The following is a 16,145-nucleotide window of genomic DNA, read 5'->3' as shown; positions in this document are numbered from 1 at the left end:
GCACCTTCAAATCCATATCCTTAATCATAAAAGGTAGCATTTGTATATAGTACAGTATTCGTGGGAAAGCCACCATTTTAATCAGGTGTATCCTCCCAAGATATGATAAAGGCAAGCATCGCCAGGCTTTAAAATCATTCAGGGTACGTGCGATTATTGGTTGAATATTATTGATGTAGAGCTCAGTCGTATGTCTAGATACATTAATACCCAAATAGGACATAGTTGAGGGTACCCACTTGAAAGGGAAACTATCTTGCCAGCCCTCTTTAGCCCCCGCATTCAGGGCCAGTGCTTTAGTTTTGGCTTTGTTTATCCTGAAGCCAGACACTATTTCAAAATCACTTAGGACCCGCAGCAACTTTGGGATTGTTACATGAGGGTTTTTTATATATAATAATAGATCATCGGCATATGCCGACACTTTCAGCACTTCTGTGCCGAACTGGAAGCCCTGCCATTCCTTGGCTATGTAACAGTGTCTGATTAGGGGATCTATCGCTATATTGAATAATAACGGCGACAAAGGGCATCCTTGCCTTGTGCCCCGGGCCAAGGGGAATTCCTGTGTGTTCTTCCCATTCACCGTAATAAAAGCTGTGGGGGAGGTGTAAAGTTTGCGGAAAAGGGTAATGAAGCCGACACCCAGATTTTGGGCGTGTAGCATTCTGAGAAGATGTGACCACGTTACCCTATCAAACGCATTATCTGCATCGCACCCCACCATTATTGCCTTCCCGGCTGGTTCACTCTCAGCTTTTACCAAGACTGCAATAGCTTGGCGCATGTTTTGCACCGATGATCTTCCTCTCAGAAAGCCAGATTGAGCTTTATGTAGTAATTTGGGGAGTTTTTGTTGTAATCTGTTGGCCATGATAGATGTTAATATTTTGAAATCCTGATTTAACAGGGAGATAGGACGATATGAGGTTATCTGGGTCATGTCTCTATTTGCTTTGGGGATTAAAATAATTCTTGCTTTATTAAATTCTTCGAAGGCTGATGAACCACCCAACAAAGCATTATACAATAATTGTAGGTGAGGCGTCACCTGTACTGCCAAAATTTTATAATATTCAGGACTTAAACCATCTGGCCCAGGGGTTTTATTTCTTGCTAGTTTTCCAATACAATCTTTAATTTCCAGTACTGAGATGGGTCTGGACAGATCTGCATTTTCAGCGTCTGATAACTTAGGGATCCCTGCATTCCTAATAAACTCCATTCCTTTTACTGGATCATCCCCAGGATTTTTATATAGGTTGGAGAAATGATCTAAAAAGGTGTTAGCTATCTCTTCTGTGGATTTAATCTGCTGTGTGTCTCTTACTAGTTTTGTTATCTGAGTTATTGGGGTTTTACACCTTATTAGAGATGCCAGCAGTTTCCCCGCCTTATTTCCCCCTCTAAAATATTTGTTCTTTTGACACTCCACATTATATTTTGCTTTCTCCGTGCATAAAGCATCGTACAGTGATTTAGTCTCTGTATAAATTTTACGTGTTTCTGTTATGTTGTTTCTCAGCATTTCAGAATATGCATACGAGACCTCCCTACTAAGTACTTCGAATCTTCTATTTAGCTTTTTCCGTTTGCTCGCTACATAGGCCATAATCTGTCCACGTACAACCGGTTTAGAGGCTGCCCAAAAAAGGTTTATGTCCTCTATATGTTGTTTGTTGTCCTCCGCAAAATTGTTGTAGTGTTGTGTTAGGAAGGACTTAAAATCAGTGGAGTCGAACAGGAAACTAGGAAATCGCCAGTTATACGAAGTTGCTCTAGGGTTGGCCATTGCTAGGGAAAACCAGGTAGGGGCATGATCTGATATAGCAATGTTCTCAATACCGGTGTTCTTTATTCTAGATAGCAGAGGTACCGGAATCAACCAAAAGTCAATCCTGGATGATGAACCGTGTGGGTGCGAGTAGAAGGTGAACTCTCTACCCACTGGATGTTCGTGTCGCCAGGGGTCCCTTAAGTTCAGTGCTTCCATTAGTAACGCTAGTGCCGGCGGTGTTCTATCATTTTTGCTACCTCCTGTTCTGTCTAACCTCTGATTAACCGTAGTGTTAAAATCCCCACCTATTATAATATGACCTTCTGCCCAGTCCTGTAGTTTCACATATAACTCAGTATAAAAGGCTGAGTTAGGGCCGGTTGGGCCGTATATTGTTACAATTGTATATAATTCTCCTTCTAGTGTTATTTTTAGAAATAAATATCTCCCTTCTAAGTCTTTTTTTTGGTCTACAATGTTATGTTGTAAAGTTTTATTCACAAGTATCATTACCCCTCTTTTTTTCTTGGTATAGGATGCTGCAACCACCTCGGCGAACCAGTTATCCCTAAGTGTATTTAAATCGCTATTCCGCCAGTGTGTCTCTTGCAAAACCGCTATATCCGGTTTTAGCTTTTTTAAGTGTTGCAGAACTTTTTTCTTTTTTATAGGGGAATTCAGGCCTTCCACGTTCCACGAGAGGAACGTAATTCTATCTTTTAATCTCTCCTCTGTTACACTCATATTTTATATCTTTAAATCTTATGTCCTCCTACCCAAAGGAGAGGAGGAAAAAAAAAAAAAAAAAAAAAAAAAAAAAATTATGATAATAATATAGTGCAGGTATTTGCCGCATTTTTCCCATGCCTCCATTATCCACATACTATACAGTGTAAGATATTATGGCTATACTGTGCATCTGCCACTCCATTCCTCAATATAGTGGTCCAAGAACCACCTACTTATTTCACTCTTCATGCTTCTATAAATAATTAACATGATATAGGCTGTGGCCAAATGGCCGTTTTCCTGTGTACTCTTGCTAACAAATGCAAATATGTCCACATAAAAGTGTCCTCGTGAAGCTCTGATAATAATTAACATAACGAGAGCGGTGTCCAAAGTGATTTTTCTTCCCATGTGCCTTTATAAAAATATCCAACAAAAATCCACGTGAGAAACCTGCAATAAGAGAGGGAGGAGAAAAAAAAAAAAAAAAAAAAAAAAAAAAAAAAACCCACCTACTTATTTCACTCTTCATACTTCTATAAATAATTAACATGATATAGGCTGTGGCCAAATGGCCATTTTCCTGTGTACTCTTACTAACGAATGCAAATATGTCCACATAAAAGTGTCCTCGTGAAGCTCTGATAATAATTAACATAACGAGAGCGGTGTCCAAAGTGATTTTTCTTCCCATGTGCCTTTGTAAAAATATCCAAAAAAAAAAAAAAAAAAAAAACACGTGAAAAACCTGCAATAAGAGAGGGAGGAAAAAAAAAAAAAAAAAAAACCACCAAGGAGAAGAAGGGAGATTCTCTTTTTGTTTCTAAAGACTTTGAATAGAGTCCTCTGGTTCATCCGGCTTAACGTATACATCTGCTCAGCTTGTTGATAGAGAGTTCAGGAATGGTTCGGCCATCGCAGGGGAATCGAACATCTGTTGTTGACCGTTATGGAAGACCTTCAGTTTCGCAGGGTACAATAATGAGAAACGTATGCCGGATTTAAACAATTGACTACAGATAGGGGAAAAAGCTTTCCTTTTCATAGCTACTTGATGAGAGAAATCTTGGAACAGTAATAGTTTTTCTCCATTATATTCCAAGTTCCTGGATTTCCTGAATGCTTCCATAATTTTGACCTTGTCTGTGTATTTTAGTAATTTGAAGATTACCGGCCGCGGTCTGCGCCTCTCTGGTTGTTCTGGCCCTATGCGATGCACTCTTTCAATCTGCAGAGGGCCTTCTGTCATTATGCAGTTTAGCTCTTTAGGGATCCAGTCTGAGACCAAGGTCATTAAGTCTTTATTTTTTACTGACTCTGGTAGCCCTATTAGGCGAATATTGCTACGACGGTCCCTATTTTCGATCTCTTCTAGTTTATCCTGTACTGCAACTAGAGCCGTTTCCTGAGCCACAATCGTGGCTCTGGCTTGGGAAAGTTCTTCTTCCATGATCATTATTCTACGTTCTGCTTCCTCAAAGCGGGTGTTATATTCCTTTAATTGTGTTGCTACAGCTTCTATGGCTGTCTTGAGGCCTGCAAGTTTTGTATCTAATAAGGGGGCCAGGATCTCTGATAGTTCTTTAGCCTTAAAAGATGTGGCTGTGGTATGTTGTGGGGAGTCAGATAAGTCTCTATTAATATCGTCGCTTGTTAGGGATGGCGACGGGCTGCAGAAGGATTGGCCTTTGGCTTTATTTTCTTTTGATTTAGCCGCTGCATTGCCTTTGCCACCTTTGTCGCTTTTCTGAGCCTTTCCCATGTATTTATCCATCACCTTCCTTCACCAGGATAAGTATCGTACCCAGTGTCAGGAGCCTTGTAAACTCTTTCAGTTGTTATTTATACGCAGGCACAAACGGGGGGATACCTCTTTCTATCTCCACTACCTCTCCCAGCGTCTTAGATTGTTATCAGGAGTTGTTATAGCACACAGTGGGCGCTTATGGTGCAGTCCAGACCAGTCAATGTAACCCCCCTAGGGTGAATTCTAACTTGTGTTGGATTGCAGGAATTACTCTGTAAGCTGTAACTTCTGCCCCACTTATGTTAGTATAACAGAGTTTTTATAGCCTCGAGGTGTACGTGCATGAAGTATTCAAGAGGTATCAAGGAGCTCTCACCTCTCCAGTAGTTTGGCTGCGGAGTGGTTTACACTGTCCAGGTCTCTGTTGCTAACCGATTCCCAAATCCGCAGGCTGTAGTATATCAGATGGGTAATTGGTGACCAGACTGCTCCAATACTCTGCCGCCTTGTTGTTTTGCCACACGCCTCTGCCAGGTGGCGTCCGCTCCCTGCTGCCGCCCGCAACACAACCAGGCGGTCAGGCATCTCTCCTCTGCTCCGCCACCTCACCAAACGCCTCAGTCAGGCGATACTCGCACCTCGCGCACGGCCGTTACCCAACAAGCCTCCTGTCGTCACCTCCGGCTTCTCCCGTAGGGTGCTGGGACTTGTATGCTGCGAGACCCGATGACGCGGTTCTCCATGAACGGGGGTGAGTGCGCGTTGTATACAGCGCTATGATCCCGGGGGTACAGGCGCTCACTGCCGGCCACTCGCTCTCATTAGGCCGCTCTCTCCGGTGCTTGAAATCCGGTCGCCAGCGTAGAATATCTAGGCAGACCGGTCCGGAGCTAGGAGCTACCTGTGAACACGGCCGCTCCGTCAGGCCGCCCACCGGAAGTCAGTCTCAGTTTCTATTTTTAATAAATTTGCATAAATATCCCCAAAACTTTTTTCACGTTGTCATTCTGAGGTATTGTGTGTACAATTTTGAGGGAAAATTAATTTATTCCATTTTGGAATAGGGCTGTAACATAACACATCTTGGAACAAGTGAAGCTCTGTGAATTCTTTCCGGATGCACTGTAGACTGATTTGGTTGTGAGAAGGGCAATTACTTCTTGACGGTTTGTAAGGTAAAACAAAGCAAGGTACTGAGTATGCTGGATTTGCTAAATATCTCTGCCGTAATTCAGCATGGATTATTAATGTGAGAATTTGCTGTGGATTGCGAGGAGAAATCCACCGCTCTGACAGAAAGAAAATGGCACTTGCAAAAAGAAAGAAAAATTCAGACTGTAAATGATTCTTTGAAGGGCAGACTTACTTAATAAAACAGTGGGCTGCTGTGAGTACCCAGTTCTTATGGATGAGAGTGCCTCCACATGTGTGGAAGAAAATCGTTTCATTTCGGGAACTTGGCCAAACCTGAAAATACAGAAATATATATTTAGTAGTGCCCTGAAGAAAATGAGAATGTCTCATTGAAACGTTGGCTTAAAGTGGCTGGTTATTGTGTCTTTTTGTCCTGAGTGCCCCTGCATACTGGTTATTATTAACAAGTGAGCGTATATAATATTGAAGGAGTATATTTTAATTATTTGTGCAGAGCTCAACGCCTGATGTACAGTACGAAAAATGCCTTGCAGCTCTGATGTAATATACAGCATCTGTGTAAATATGCAAATATCCCAGATGCCAGGATTTGTATAAACTCGCCCAATGGAGAAGTCTGTGATCTTGTTGCCTGCACAGTACTATCAAAGTATATGTGCAGTCTGGCGATAATCATGCATAGGCGTGTGCAGCACATTTTATTAGGGGGTGCACCGTCAAAGGGGTGTGCCTAGCTCCACCTATTGGGCATGTCTAACACCGCCGATTGGGTGTATGTAACACCGCCAATCAGCCGTGTCTACCATCATCTATTGACACTCGCTACAATATAAAACGTCTCTTAGCCACACCATAATCTCCTGCTGATTAAATTTTTTATTTTGTAATTACTCTGTGTAACAGTACATGCAAATAAAGTCAAAAGCAAATATATGGATGACGCAGGTATGTAGTGATATAACAATGATCTAGTACAATTAACGGTACTCTTTACCTAGAAGGGCGCCCATCGCGGCCATGGCGGGCATTGAATGCACTAAAAAATCGGGTGCGATGCGACCGACGCGATGCCCGCGATTTCCCATAGGGAACAATGTTAAATGTCCCAATTGACCCGATTTTCCTGTTCAATGTCTCAATTGACCCGATTTTTCCATAGGAAACAATGTTAAATGGGCCACAGAGGCCAATTAGGCACCCTGAAGTGTGAAATGGCCCCCACAATTGTTAACGCCACCCCACGATCAACGTGAACCCGAAGCGTGGCGAGCGCAGCGAGCCCGTGAGGGGCGGCGGTACGCGTCCTACGACCTTTTCATACCCCCACTATCCACGTTGGCGTGGAGTTGAGAATAGAAAGTGTGGCGAGCGCAGCGAGCCACCGAGCCCAAAGGCGTGGCGAGCACAGCGAGCCCCGCAAGGGGACGCGGATACCTTCACAGGTATCCGCGTCCCCTCGCGGGCTTCACAGCTGTCCGCATCCCCTCGCGGAGCTCGCTGCGCTCGCCACTATTCTCGCCACTTTCTATTCTCAACTCCACGCCGACGTGGATAGTGGGGGTATGAAAAGGTCGTAGGATGCGTACCGCCACCCCTCGCGGGCTCGCTGCGCTCGCCACGCTTCGGGTTCACGTTGATCGTGGGGTGGCGTTAACAATTGTGGGGGCCATTTCACACTTCAGGGTGCCTATTTGGCCTCTGTGGCCCATTTAACATTGTTTCCTATGGAAAAATCGGGTCAATTGAGACATTGAACAGGAAAATCGGGTCAATTGGGACATTTAACATTGTTCCCTATGGGAAATCGCGGGCATCGCGTCGGTCGCATCGCACCTGATTTTTTAGTGCATTCAATGCCCGCAATGGCCCCGATTTTTTTACTAACTATGCCCACGATCAAAATCGTGGGCGCCCTTCTAGGTAAAGAGTACCGTATTAACAAGGCAAAACGCATATAATTGATTGATGGACACTTTTTTTAATGGAATACAGTTTTAAAAAGCAAAAGTCTTTGGTAAGACGTATTGCTGGTATTGCTAATGGCAAAGAGGTGTTCATAAGGGTGGGCAGAGCATTAGGTGGTGCCTGTGCACCCCAACACTCAATATGCGCACACCTATGCTTTCATGAACATTGGCTACTGCACACTAACATGAACTAGGCCCTAGGTACAGTAGAACTGTAAAACTGTGAAAAGAATGCGTTTGCTACTTTATTCCAATTAATCAACTAAAAACGTGATGAATTGCACCAAGATGAATTCTATTTTCACGATTTGTTTGTAAAATTACAGTTCAAAGTAGTTTTCTCCCTTTTCCATGGATGGGATGTACTAAAGGCAAAATGCATCCAAAAGCCAGCTTTGGGGTTTCGGGCACATTTCTCATATGTACACAGCCGGAAATGTTGGGCTTCTTGCAAACGATAATACCAGCTTTTACTATGGGCTACTTTCTGCATTTTGCTATGACAGGGATCCAAGTGGACCGCTCCCAGCAGCCCCGCATCCCTCACATCCGCACTCCCGGGTAGAAACCTGGAAGTGCTGCCATCGCAAAATGCATCTCTTTTTGGAAGATCTGTCCTGTGTGATGCCAAAAATCACAGATCTTAGTATATATATATGCGATTAGTATCATTGTGATGAGTGGCAGGATGTACCTTAAATTTAGACTTCTGACAGACATCCAATCTTTTAACAATAAAAACTTTTATGACACATGGTATAAGAAATGTATTGGACATGTGTTGGTGACTGGGAGGTTCACTTTTATGGCCATGATGTTATATGGGAGTATTATGGGTGTGTAGCTGAAGCGCCTGCATGCACAGATACTTCATCAGTCACTTTGCAGTCAGTGGCAGATTTAAGAGTCTTCCCCCGATGAAACATGACTATAAAGTTGCTCTTATTTTCTCCAACCTGTTTCTATCGCTTCTACTTAAGCTATATTCTATATTTTTAGCATATGCATAAATTGTGTCTGAAATTTTTGTAGTAACCATGATGAAAAATGAACTATGAACAAATTCTGAATGTGCTACAGTGCCAGGGAATCCTCTCAGCAGGTAAGACTGGTATTGGAATCATCACTTGGGTACATGGAAGAGAGGCATATAGGGTGGGATGTACCAAGTACTGGCGGTATATCCCACTAACATATGCTATTAGCAACGCAAAGAGCAGCTCTTCTGATAAGAGCTACCCTTTGCAATGGTTGCATGCCTCTGGACTTCGGGGTCTGTGACCTGGGAGTCCCTCTGATCACGAGCAAAGAGTGACACTGGAGGCCGTGGGGCATGCTGGGAAGGATCGATGTCGGATCTCTCAACCAGAGCTGTAGAGAGAAGCCCATAGCCTTCTATGGGGTAACTAAGCTATAGCTGGTGTTACACTTTGCAAATGGTGCTTTAGTGCATTCGAAAATGTGGTAAAACCCCCAAAAACAGGATTTTTATTGCATTTATTCTTTAGTACATGTCTCCTGAGTAAGATGCCAGATTCTGCACTGACTGCTGATACTCCTGCTCTGTGTCCCTGGCATGCATATTCCTCTGAGTCAGTCCACCATAGTTCTTGTGAGAAACATATTTATTGTTTTTTTCACATTAATTACAAATTAGGAAAGAGTAATGAAAATACAAATATATTTAAGTAATATTCCTATATAACAAATATATTTAAGTTTAATTTCAGAAACAGAGAGAAATATTAACTATCAATTTCTAGATTACATCAAACACAAAGGGAAAAAAGTGGGAAGGAGAAATGAGGTTGGGGGAATGACAAGACAAGACGAGTTTTTAAAAGTTTTTAGATCCTTAGGGTCTATATTTATTCAATTTTTTTTTTTTAATATAAGCCGATATAGAATTAAAATAAAAAATAAAAATAAACGGACAGAGGAGTCGAGTCTCCTTAAGGGGCAATTGTTAATTGTCTAAATGAAAACCATGAAGTCGTTTCAAACAGTTTATAGATGAATGTTTGTGTGTCGCTATCCAAACTCTCAATGAATATTTCCCATTTCTTGGCAAATTTTTGCACCCCCTCTTCCACATCTGGTAAGGTGGCTCTTCGTTCAAAATACAAGATCCTAAGTAGCATATTTTTAACTGTAGATAATAAAGGTGCACTTTTTTTAATCCAGTGTATGAGGATTTGCTTTTTGGCTATAACTAAAATAATAGAAATCACCGAAGTGATTCTTTTTTTCTCTGGGCCAAGGAACCAATCTTCAAGGTCAAGAAATAAACAAGCTTTGGGTTCTTTTCTGACTTTAATCAGAAATGTTTGATTTATATATTCTACAACTTTATGCCAAAATCTTGAGACCTTGTTGCATGTCCAGAAATTATGAAACAAATCCGCCTTGCATATTTTACATTTAAGACAACAGCCAGACCATATGTGCTCTCTGATTAGGCGCAATGTACGCTATATGAAGAAATTTAAGATGTGTTTCTTGTAGAGAGGAAGAATGTAGATACTTATTTATGTTTGAAATATTAGTAAGAAAACTATCACTTGAATCTAAAGTTCTTACATAAAGAGACCATCATCATCAGGATGTAATAAATGAAACCAGCAGGTCTCAGAGATTTGCTCCACCAGAGATAGTTGAAGTAGGTAACAGAAGCATCAACAGGGTCTATACAGGGGTCACATCTATTAGAAGGGCTATGGTTAGATAGTACTAGTACCAGGATCTATGCAAGGGTCACATCTGTAGGTGGGGATGGCCGGTAGTTAGGCAGTAGCAGCACACACACATCTATGGGAGGATGGGGAATAGTTAGGTACAGTAGTAGAAGCAGCAGCAGCTGGGTCCCATGTTTGGCTGTGAGGAAGTTAGCTAGGTAGTATCAGCAGCAGTGTGATTTTGCTATGGGGTAGGTGTTAATTAGGCAGTAGCAGGGTCACATATATGGGTAGAAGAATCAGCAGCATGGATACATAAGATATCCTGGCGATGAGGTTACTGGCAGTTAATAGACCAACCCAGGCATCCAGATTTGGAGAATCTTGACAGGTCCCCCGTTAGCCCTTTAACCCTAACACCCATAGATGTGACCAAAAGTAGGATCACATCTGTGGGCAGTGGTGGGAGATGTAGTTAGGTAGTAGAAGCAGCAGGAACATATATATAGGTGGGGTAGGTACTGTAGGCAGTAGCATCAGCAAATTGTTATCTATTGGTGAGGGGACTAGTTAGGTAGTAGTAGCAGCAGGGTCACATCTGTGGGTGGGATGGGTGGTGTAGTTAGGTAGTAACGCAGCAGGGACATATATAGGTGGGGTAGGTACTGTAGGCAATAGCATCAGCAAATTGTTATCTATTGGTGAGGGGACTAGTTAGGTAGTAGTAGCAGCAAGGTCACATCTGTGGGTGGGATGGGTGGTGTAGTTAGGTAGTAACGCAGCAGGGACATATATAGGTGGGGTAGGTACTGTAGGCAGTAGCATCAGCAAATTGTTATCTATTGGTGAGGGGACTAGTTAGGTAGTAGTAGCAGCAAGGTCACATCTGTGGGTGGGATGGGTGGTGTAGTTAGGTAGTAACGCAGCAGGGACATATATAGGTGGGGTAGGTACTGTAGGCAGTAGCATCAGCAAATTGTTATCTATTGGTGAGGGGACTAGTTAGGTAGAAGTAGCAGCAGGGTCACATCTGTGGGTGGGATGGGTGGTGTAGTTAGGTAGTAACGCAGCAGGGACATATATAGGTGGGGTAGGTACTGTAGGCAATAGCATCAGCAAATTGTTATCTATTGGTGAGGGGACTAGTTAGGTAGTAGTAGCAGCAAGGTCACATCTGTGGGTGGGATGGGTGGTGTAGTTAGGTAGTAACGCAGCAGGGACATATATAGGTGGGGTAGGTACTGTAGGCAGTAGCATAAGCAAATTGTTATCTATTGACGAGGGGACTAGTTATGTAGTAGTAGCAGCAGGGTCCCATCTGAGGGTGGGATGGGTGGTGTAGTTAGGTAGTAACGCAGCATAGTCACAGCTATGGGTTGTGGTTTCGGTAACAGCAGCAGGGTCACCTTTATCGGTGGGAGGAGGGGTGTAGTCAGGTTTTGGCAGCAGCAAGGTCACATCTATGTTTTTTTGGAAGGGGAGTTGCTAGTTAGTAGAAGGCAAAGCAGTAACATATCTATTGTTGGGAGGAGCTAGTTAGGTAGTGAAAGTAGCAGGGCCACAACTATGGGTGAGGAGGGGGATTAGTTAGCTAGTAGCTACAGCAGGATCCATGCCAGGATCACATCTATAGGTGGGCTGGGGGCTGGTTAAGTAGTAGGAGCAGGGTTACATTTATGGTTGGGGGTGTAGTGGGTAGTAGCAGCAGCAGGGTCTTATGCACTTTAATCTATTCACGTTCATATTTCACTGTAATTAACCTTTTAAAAGTTTTATTGTGATTAAAGGCTTCTGCACTTCTCATTCTGATATTTACCTGCATAGACACTTGCCAAGGCCAGGTGTGAGGTACAGCAGGTACTCCATTGACGATTCTTGAATTAATCTGGGGGGGATATGTGGGCTGTCCACACACAGCTGGCCATTCTGAAAACAACAAAGGAAATAAAACATATTACTTGCCTTAATTACTTTAATAATAATAATGACGGTGAAATACCAAGTAGAGATGTGCACTGGGCACTTTTCGGGTTTTGTGTTTTTGGTTTTGGATCACCTTTCCTGTTTTGGATCTGTATTAGTTTTGCCAAAACCACCCTTTTAGGTTTTGGTTCTGTATTATTTTTTTTTTAAATCATAAAAACTGCTAAAATCACAGATATTTTTATTTATTAACCACAATAACCACAATAATTTTGGTGCCAGTCTTCTAGCCGCTAGTCATTATGCCGGCATCAATATTCTGACTGCCAGCAAGCCCGACTGCTGGGATACTAACTGCATCTTAGCACATGCTTAGAGCTACACAGCCTAGCTAGGCAAACTGCTAAGTTAATATGGCTCTGGGCCAATGTTATCGGGATTCAGTGATATATTACTCAGAAATGCTGGTCATCTGTTATTTTTATTGCCTTTAAACATGGCAATAAATTAAAAATCAGATGGTTACAATCGAGTCACTAATAATAAGTAATAATATGGTTTTTGATTATATGTAAAATTCTCTCTAATCACCAATGTAATATTATATCCTTAGAAACTATTCAATACCAGTAATCAGAACATAAGGACTAATAGACAATACCTATTGATATGCTGTCCCAAGGATTGGGGGCTGGAGGGGCTTCTGTGGGAGGGGCCTGCAGGGGATTAGTAGACCAATAAGCTCGGAAACCCTTTGACTCTGTAAACAGGTCACTGTAGAACCGTACTGTAATGATGTTACTCTGACTGGTAATGTCACCTGGCAGATTAGTTCCACAGAATGGACCTAGAATAAGAAAAATTACAAAAAAAGACATAAAATCCTACAATCAACATAAAGCTTCTTCCTACACATTGTTTTCTTACACAAGGCAATATGTTGCTCATTATTGGAGATAAAATAAAATGGCAATCTTGTTCAAATACATTTGGTGCTAAACATGACAGCAGTTACTGATACAGAAATAATGCAAGCCTAAGGTTGACCATTTCAGTGTAAATGTGTCCTTGTCATGGTTTGTTACAAATGTTACATTCATCTACAGCATATGAAAATTGACCAAAATGTATAGTAGGCATATTATTTCATACATTCACTCTTAGCTAGTCATATACAAATCATCAATCCCCTGATAGTCAACATCATCTTGCAGAACACCGCCGTTATCTGCCATGGATCATTAACATGACCATATTTGAAAAAACAAAAAGCAGAACAGATCGATCAAAAATAGGCCACTCCTGGATAACTACATGACACGATATATGTTAACATTTGTTTTGTAACTAAATCACATACCATATTTTACTGGTTTTCCCGAACTTTCTTCATATACTGCTACAGAGTCATAACAGTCATTCGTCATAAAGTCTGGATCTTCCAAGTCAAAATGAGTAAACTTCAGTGTCAGCTTTTCCCCTTGAGGTACCTCCAAGTGCCATACACAAAATCGGTTGGGTGCATAGTTATTAGGCCAACTGGGAGATTTAATCACTCCGCTCTGCTCAGTGAAACTTCCACCACAGGATTGTATTTCTGTAAAAGAACAACATTATTTTGCATACATCTGTACTTTTTTTAACTGCTGCATAGGGAGGTTGCCCTAGACTTAGCACGGTCAGTGTTGGCATAGAGGTCCTTCTGATTGGCTGACTCCTCTGCAAGGCCCTGCCCCTTATTAAACATCCTGCTGGTGACAGTATAAAACACAATATTTAGACTGGCAGGTAGGTCAGGAAAACAGGTAGGATAGAGCAAAAGTGTACATATACAAGCAGTGCACTATGCTATATATTAAAGGGTAGTCCTTTTTAAATCATGATATTGTTGACTTCCCTGTAGTTCATGACGATGTGCCGCAACGCCCATTCTAAAATATGGAACGCACTTCCCTCTGCTATTCACAACTTGTTCATAAACAGTATGAGGGACAATCACATATTTGGAAATTATTGTTTTTGTTTTACATATGTTGGCATATTCTGATTTCACTCTGGGCTGTGGAATGCTAGACCTTTGCTACTGTACAGTATGTCATGTTACCCTTAGGACCCATTTTAGCCTTCATTTACATTTACGCTTTAAGAAGTACCTTGAATATCTTCAGGGTGGACCTCCTCCCACTTTGCTTCAAACCCACGATCTGTTCTAAGTTTGTCTGTTGAAAAACTCAGGAAAAGTTGGTTGCTGGAACTGATGATCACTGGAGGTTTCAAATATCCACAGTAACTTCCTCCTGGAATAACAAAGCAAAGAACATGGCAGCATTGAATGTGGAAACAATGAGTAATAACAATTGCTTGTCTTCAGCAAAACTCGGTCTGAGGACCTAGAAAAGGACTTTTCTTGAAACACTAATCGGCATATATACCGTATTTACTTATACTTGGTGCAGATAATTATAATTTATTCATACCGTTTATTGCGGCAATAACAAATCAAGTATTGGCGGTATGTTTTACAATATTCAAATTCTCTACGATGTGTTACAAGTAAAGTGATTGTGAATGTGATCATTTTACGTGCGTATTTATTTGAGACCCAGCAGCACTACTGCACATGTGAGAGCAGCCATTGCCTGAAAGGGATTGTATTGAAGATGGGGTGTTGCCCATACCAACCAATCAGATCCTATCTATTATCTTCTATAAGGTAATAACTAAATAAGAAGTAGAATCAGATTGGTTGCTACGGGCAACATCTCATCTTCAGTAGAACTCCCATCTTAGTAAATGTATCCCTACGGATCCCTCTCTTTAAAAAAAATTGTGCTTTGCATCAATAGGTCCATGGCGATTGCTGCCAGATAACAGACCTAATTCTGACACAGGAAAAAAGTTGCAGGATTCCTTTGCTAGCATTCATTGTGCAATTGCATTGCGGCATATACGCTTGCACAGTTTATCGATTATCAGCCGCTGTGAAAATTCACACAGTAGCAATTAGGTCTGAATTAGGCCCCAAATCATTTAAATTCAATATTCTAGCAGCAAAGAAACCTGTGGGGACTGCTTTTGAAATAAAAAATAGGGTATCGCAGCAGATATCCCCAATATTCAGTTGATCACGCAAATATTCAAATGCAGGATTTCAAGAGGGGGTGTCTCCAAATGTTTGATTGTAGGGTACTTATGTAGTAACTGGGCTGCCGATTTTTTGATTGTATGCCTTAAGTTAAGGCATACAATCAGATGCGATGCGATGCGATATCGCATCGCATCGCATCCGATATCGCATCCGATATCGGATGCGATGACCCGATTTTTCCATAGGAATCAATGTTAAAATGATTCCTATGGAAAAATGGGTCCTTTTCATACCCCTACTATCCAAGTGGGCATGGAGTTGGATATAAACCTGTGGCGAGCGTAGCGAGCCACCGAGCCCGAAGCGTGGCGAGCGAAGCGAGCCCCGCGAGGGGACGGTATTCGTCCCCTCGCGGGGCTCGCTTCGCTCGCCACGCTTCGGGCTCGGTGGCTCGCTACGCTCGCCACAGGTTTATATCCAACTCCATGCCCACTTGGATAGTAGGGGTATGAAAAGGACCCATTTTTCCCATTGAATTCCATGTTAAAATGGACTCAGTCCATTTTAACATTGATTCCTATGGAAAAATCGGGTCATCGCATCGCATCGCATCGCATCGAATCGCATGGTCGCATGCGATGCGATGCGATCTCCCGATCCGACCCGATTTAGAAATCGGCAGCCCAGTTACTACATAAGTACCGATTGTAGAGCCAGTGGGTCCAGCTTTATGAAGGGAGCATAACTAGCAATAAGTCACAGTCTTCCTGATGCATATTTTATTTGGAGACAGAACTAAGCTTACATTTCCCAGCTCACTCTCCTTGTTAGGAAGTAGGAACCACTAGGTACAGTAGTAGTAGGTACTACTCTCAGGTCTTTCCATTCCAGTGCACTGATTAAGCGCAAAGATTTCTACAGCAAACATAGTAGAAGACAGTGATGTAACTATAAATTTTGCTCCCCCCTGCCAAAAAGTCCCCCCTCCCCCCGGCTCCTCTCCAGCGTGTTTCCCCAGCATGAAGTGATGACATCACACGCATAACGGAGAAGCTGAAGCACGAAAGAGGAAGAGAAACCAGCA

The 16,145-nt window shown here is 42.2% G+C and overlaps 1 protein-coding gene across 1 annotated transcript in view; it reads right to left on the bottom strand.

The window, feature by feature from the left end:
- LOC146063463 (ovochymase-2-like) overlaps positions 1–16,145 on the bottom strand; it is a 117,146-nt gene that overhangs the window by 47,667 nt on the left and 53,334 nt on the right. The window contains exons 9-13 of the mRNA XM_083175864.1: positions 14,127–14,270; positions 13,334–13,570; positions 12,635–12,820; positions 11,867–11,976; positions 5,620–5,720 (exon numbers count right to left, since the gene is read on the bottom strand). Coding sequence (XP_083031990.1) covers positions 5,620–5,720; positions 11,867–11,976; positions 12,635–12,820; positions 13,334–13,570; positions 14,127–14,270 — 778 coding nt within the window. The remainder of the gene's footprint in view (positions 1–5,619; positions 5,721–11,866; positions 11,977–12,634; positions 12,821–13,333; positions 13,571–14,126; positions 14,271–16,145) is intronic.

Source organism: Crinia signifera, chromosome 1 (assembly GCF_055691185.1).
Source record: "Crinia signifera chromosome 1, ASM5569118v1, whole genome shotgun sequence".
NCBI lineage: Eukaryota > Metazoa > Chordata > Amphibia > Anura > Myobatrachidae > Crinia > Crinia signifera.
The sequence above is the reverse complement of the archived record's forward strand: the minus strand, read 5'-3'. Positions and strand labels throughout refer to the sequence as shown.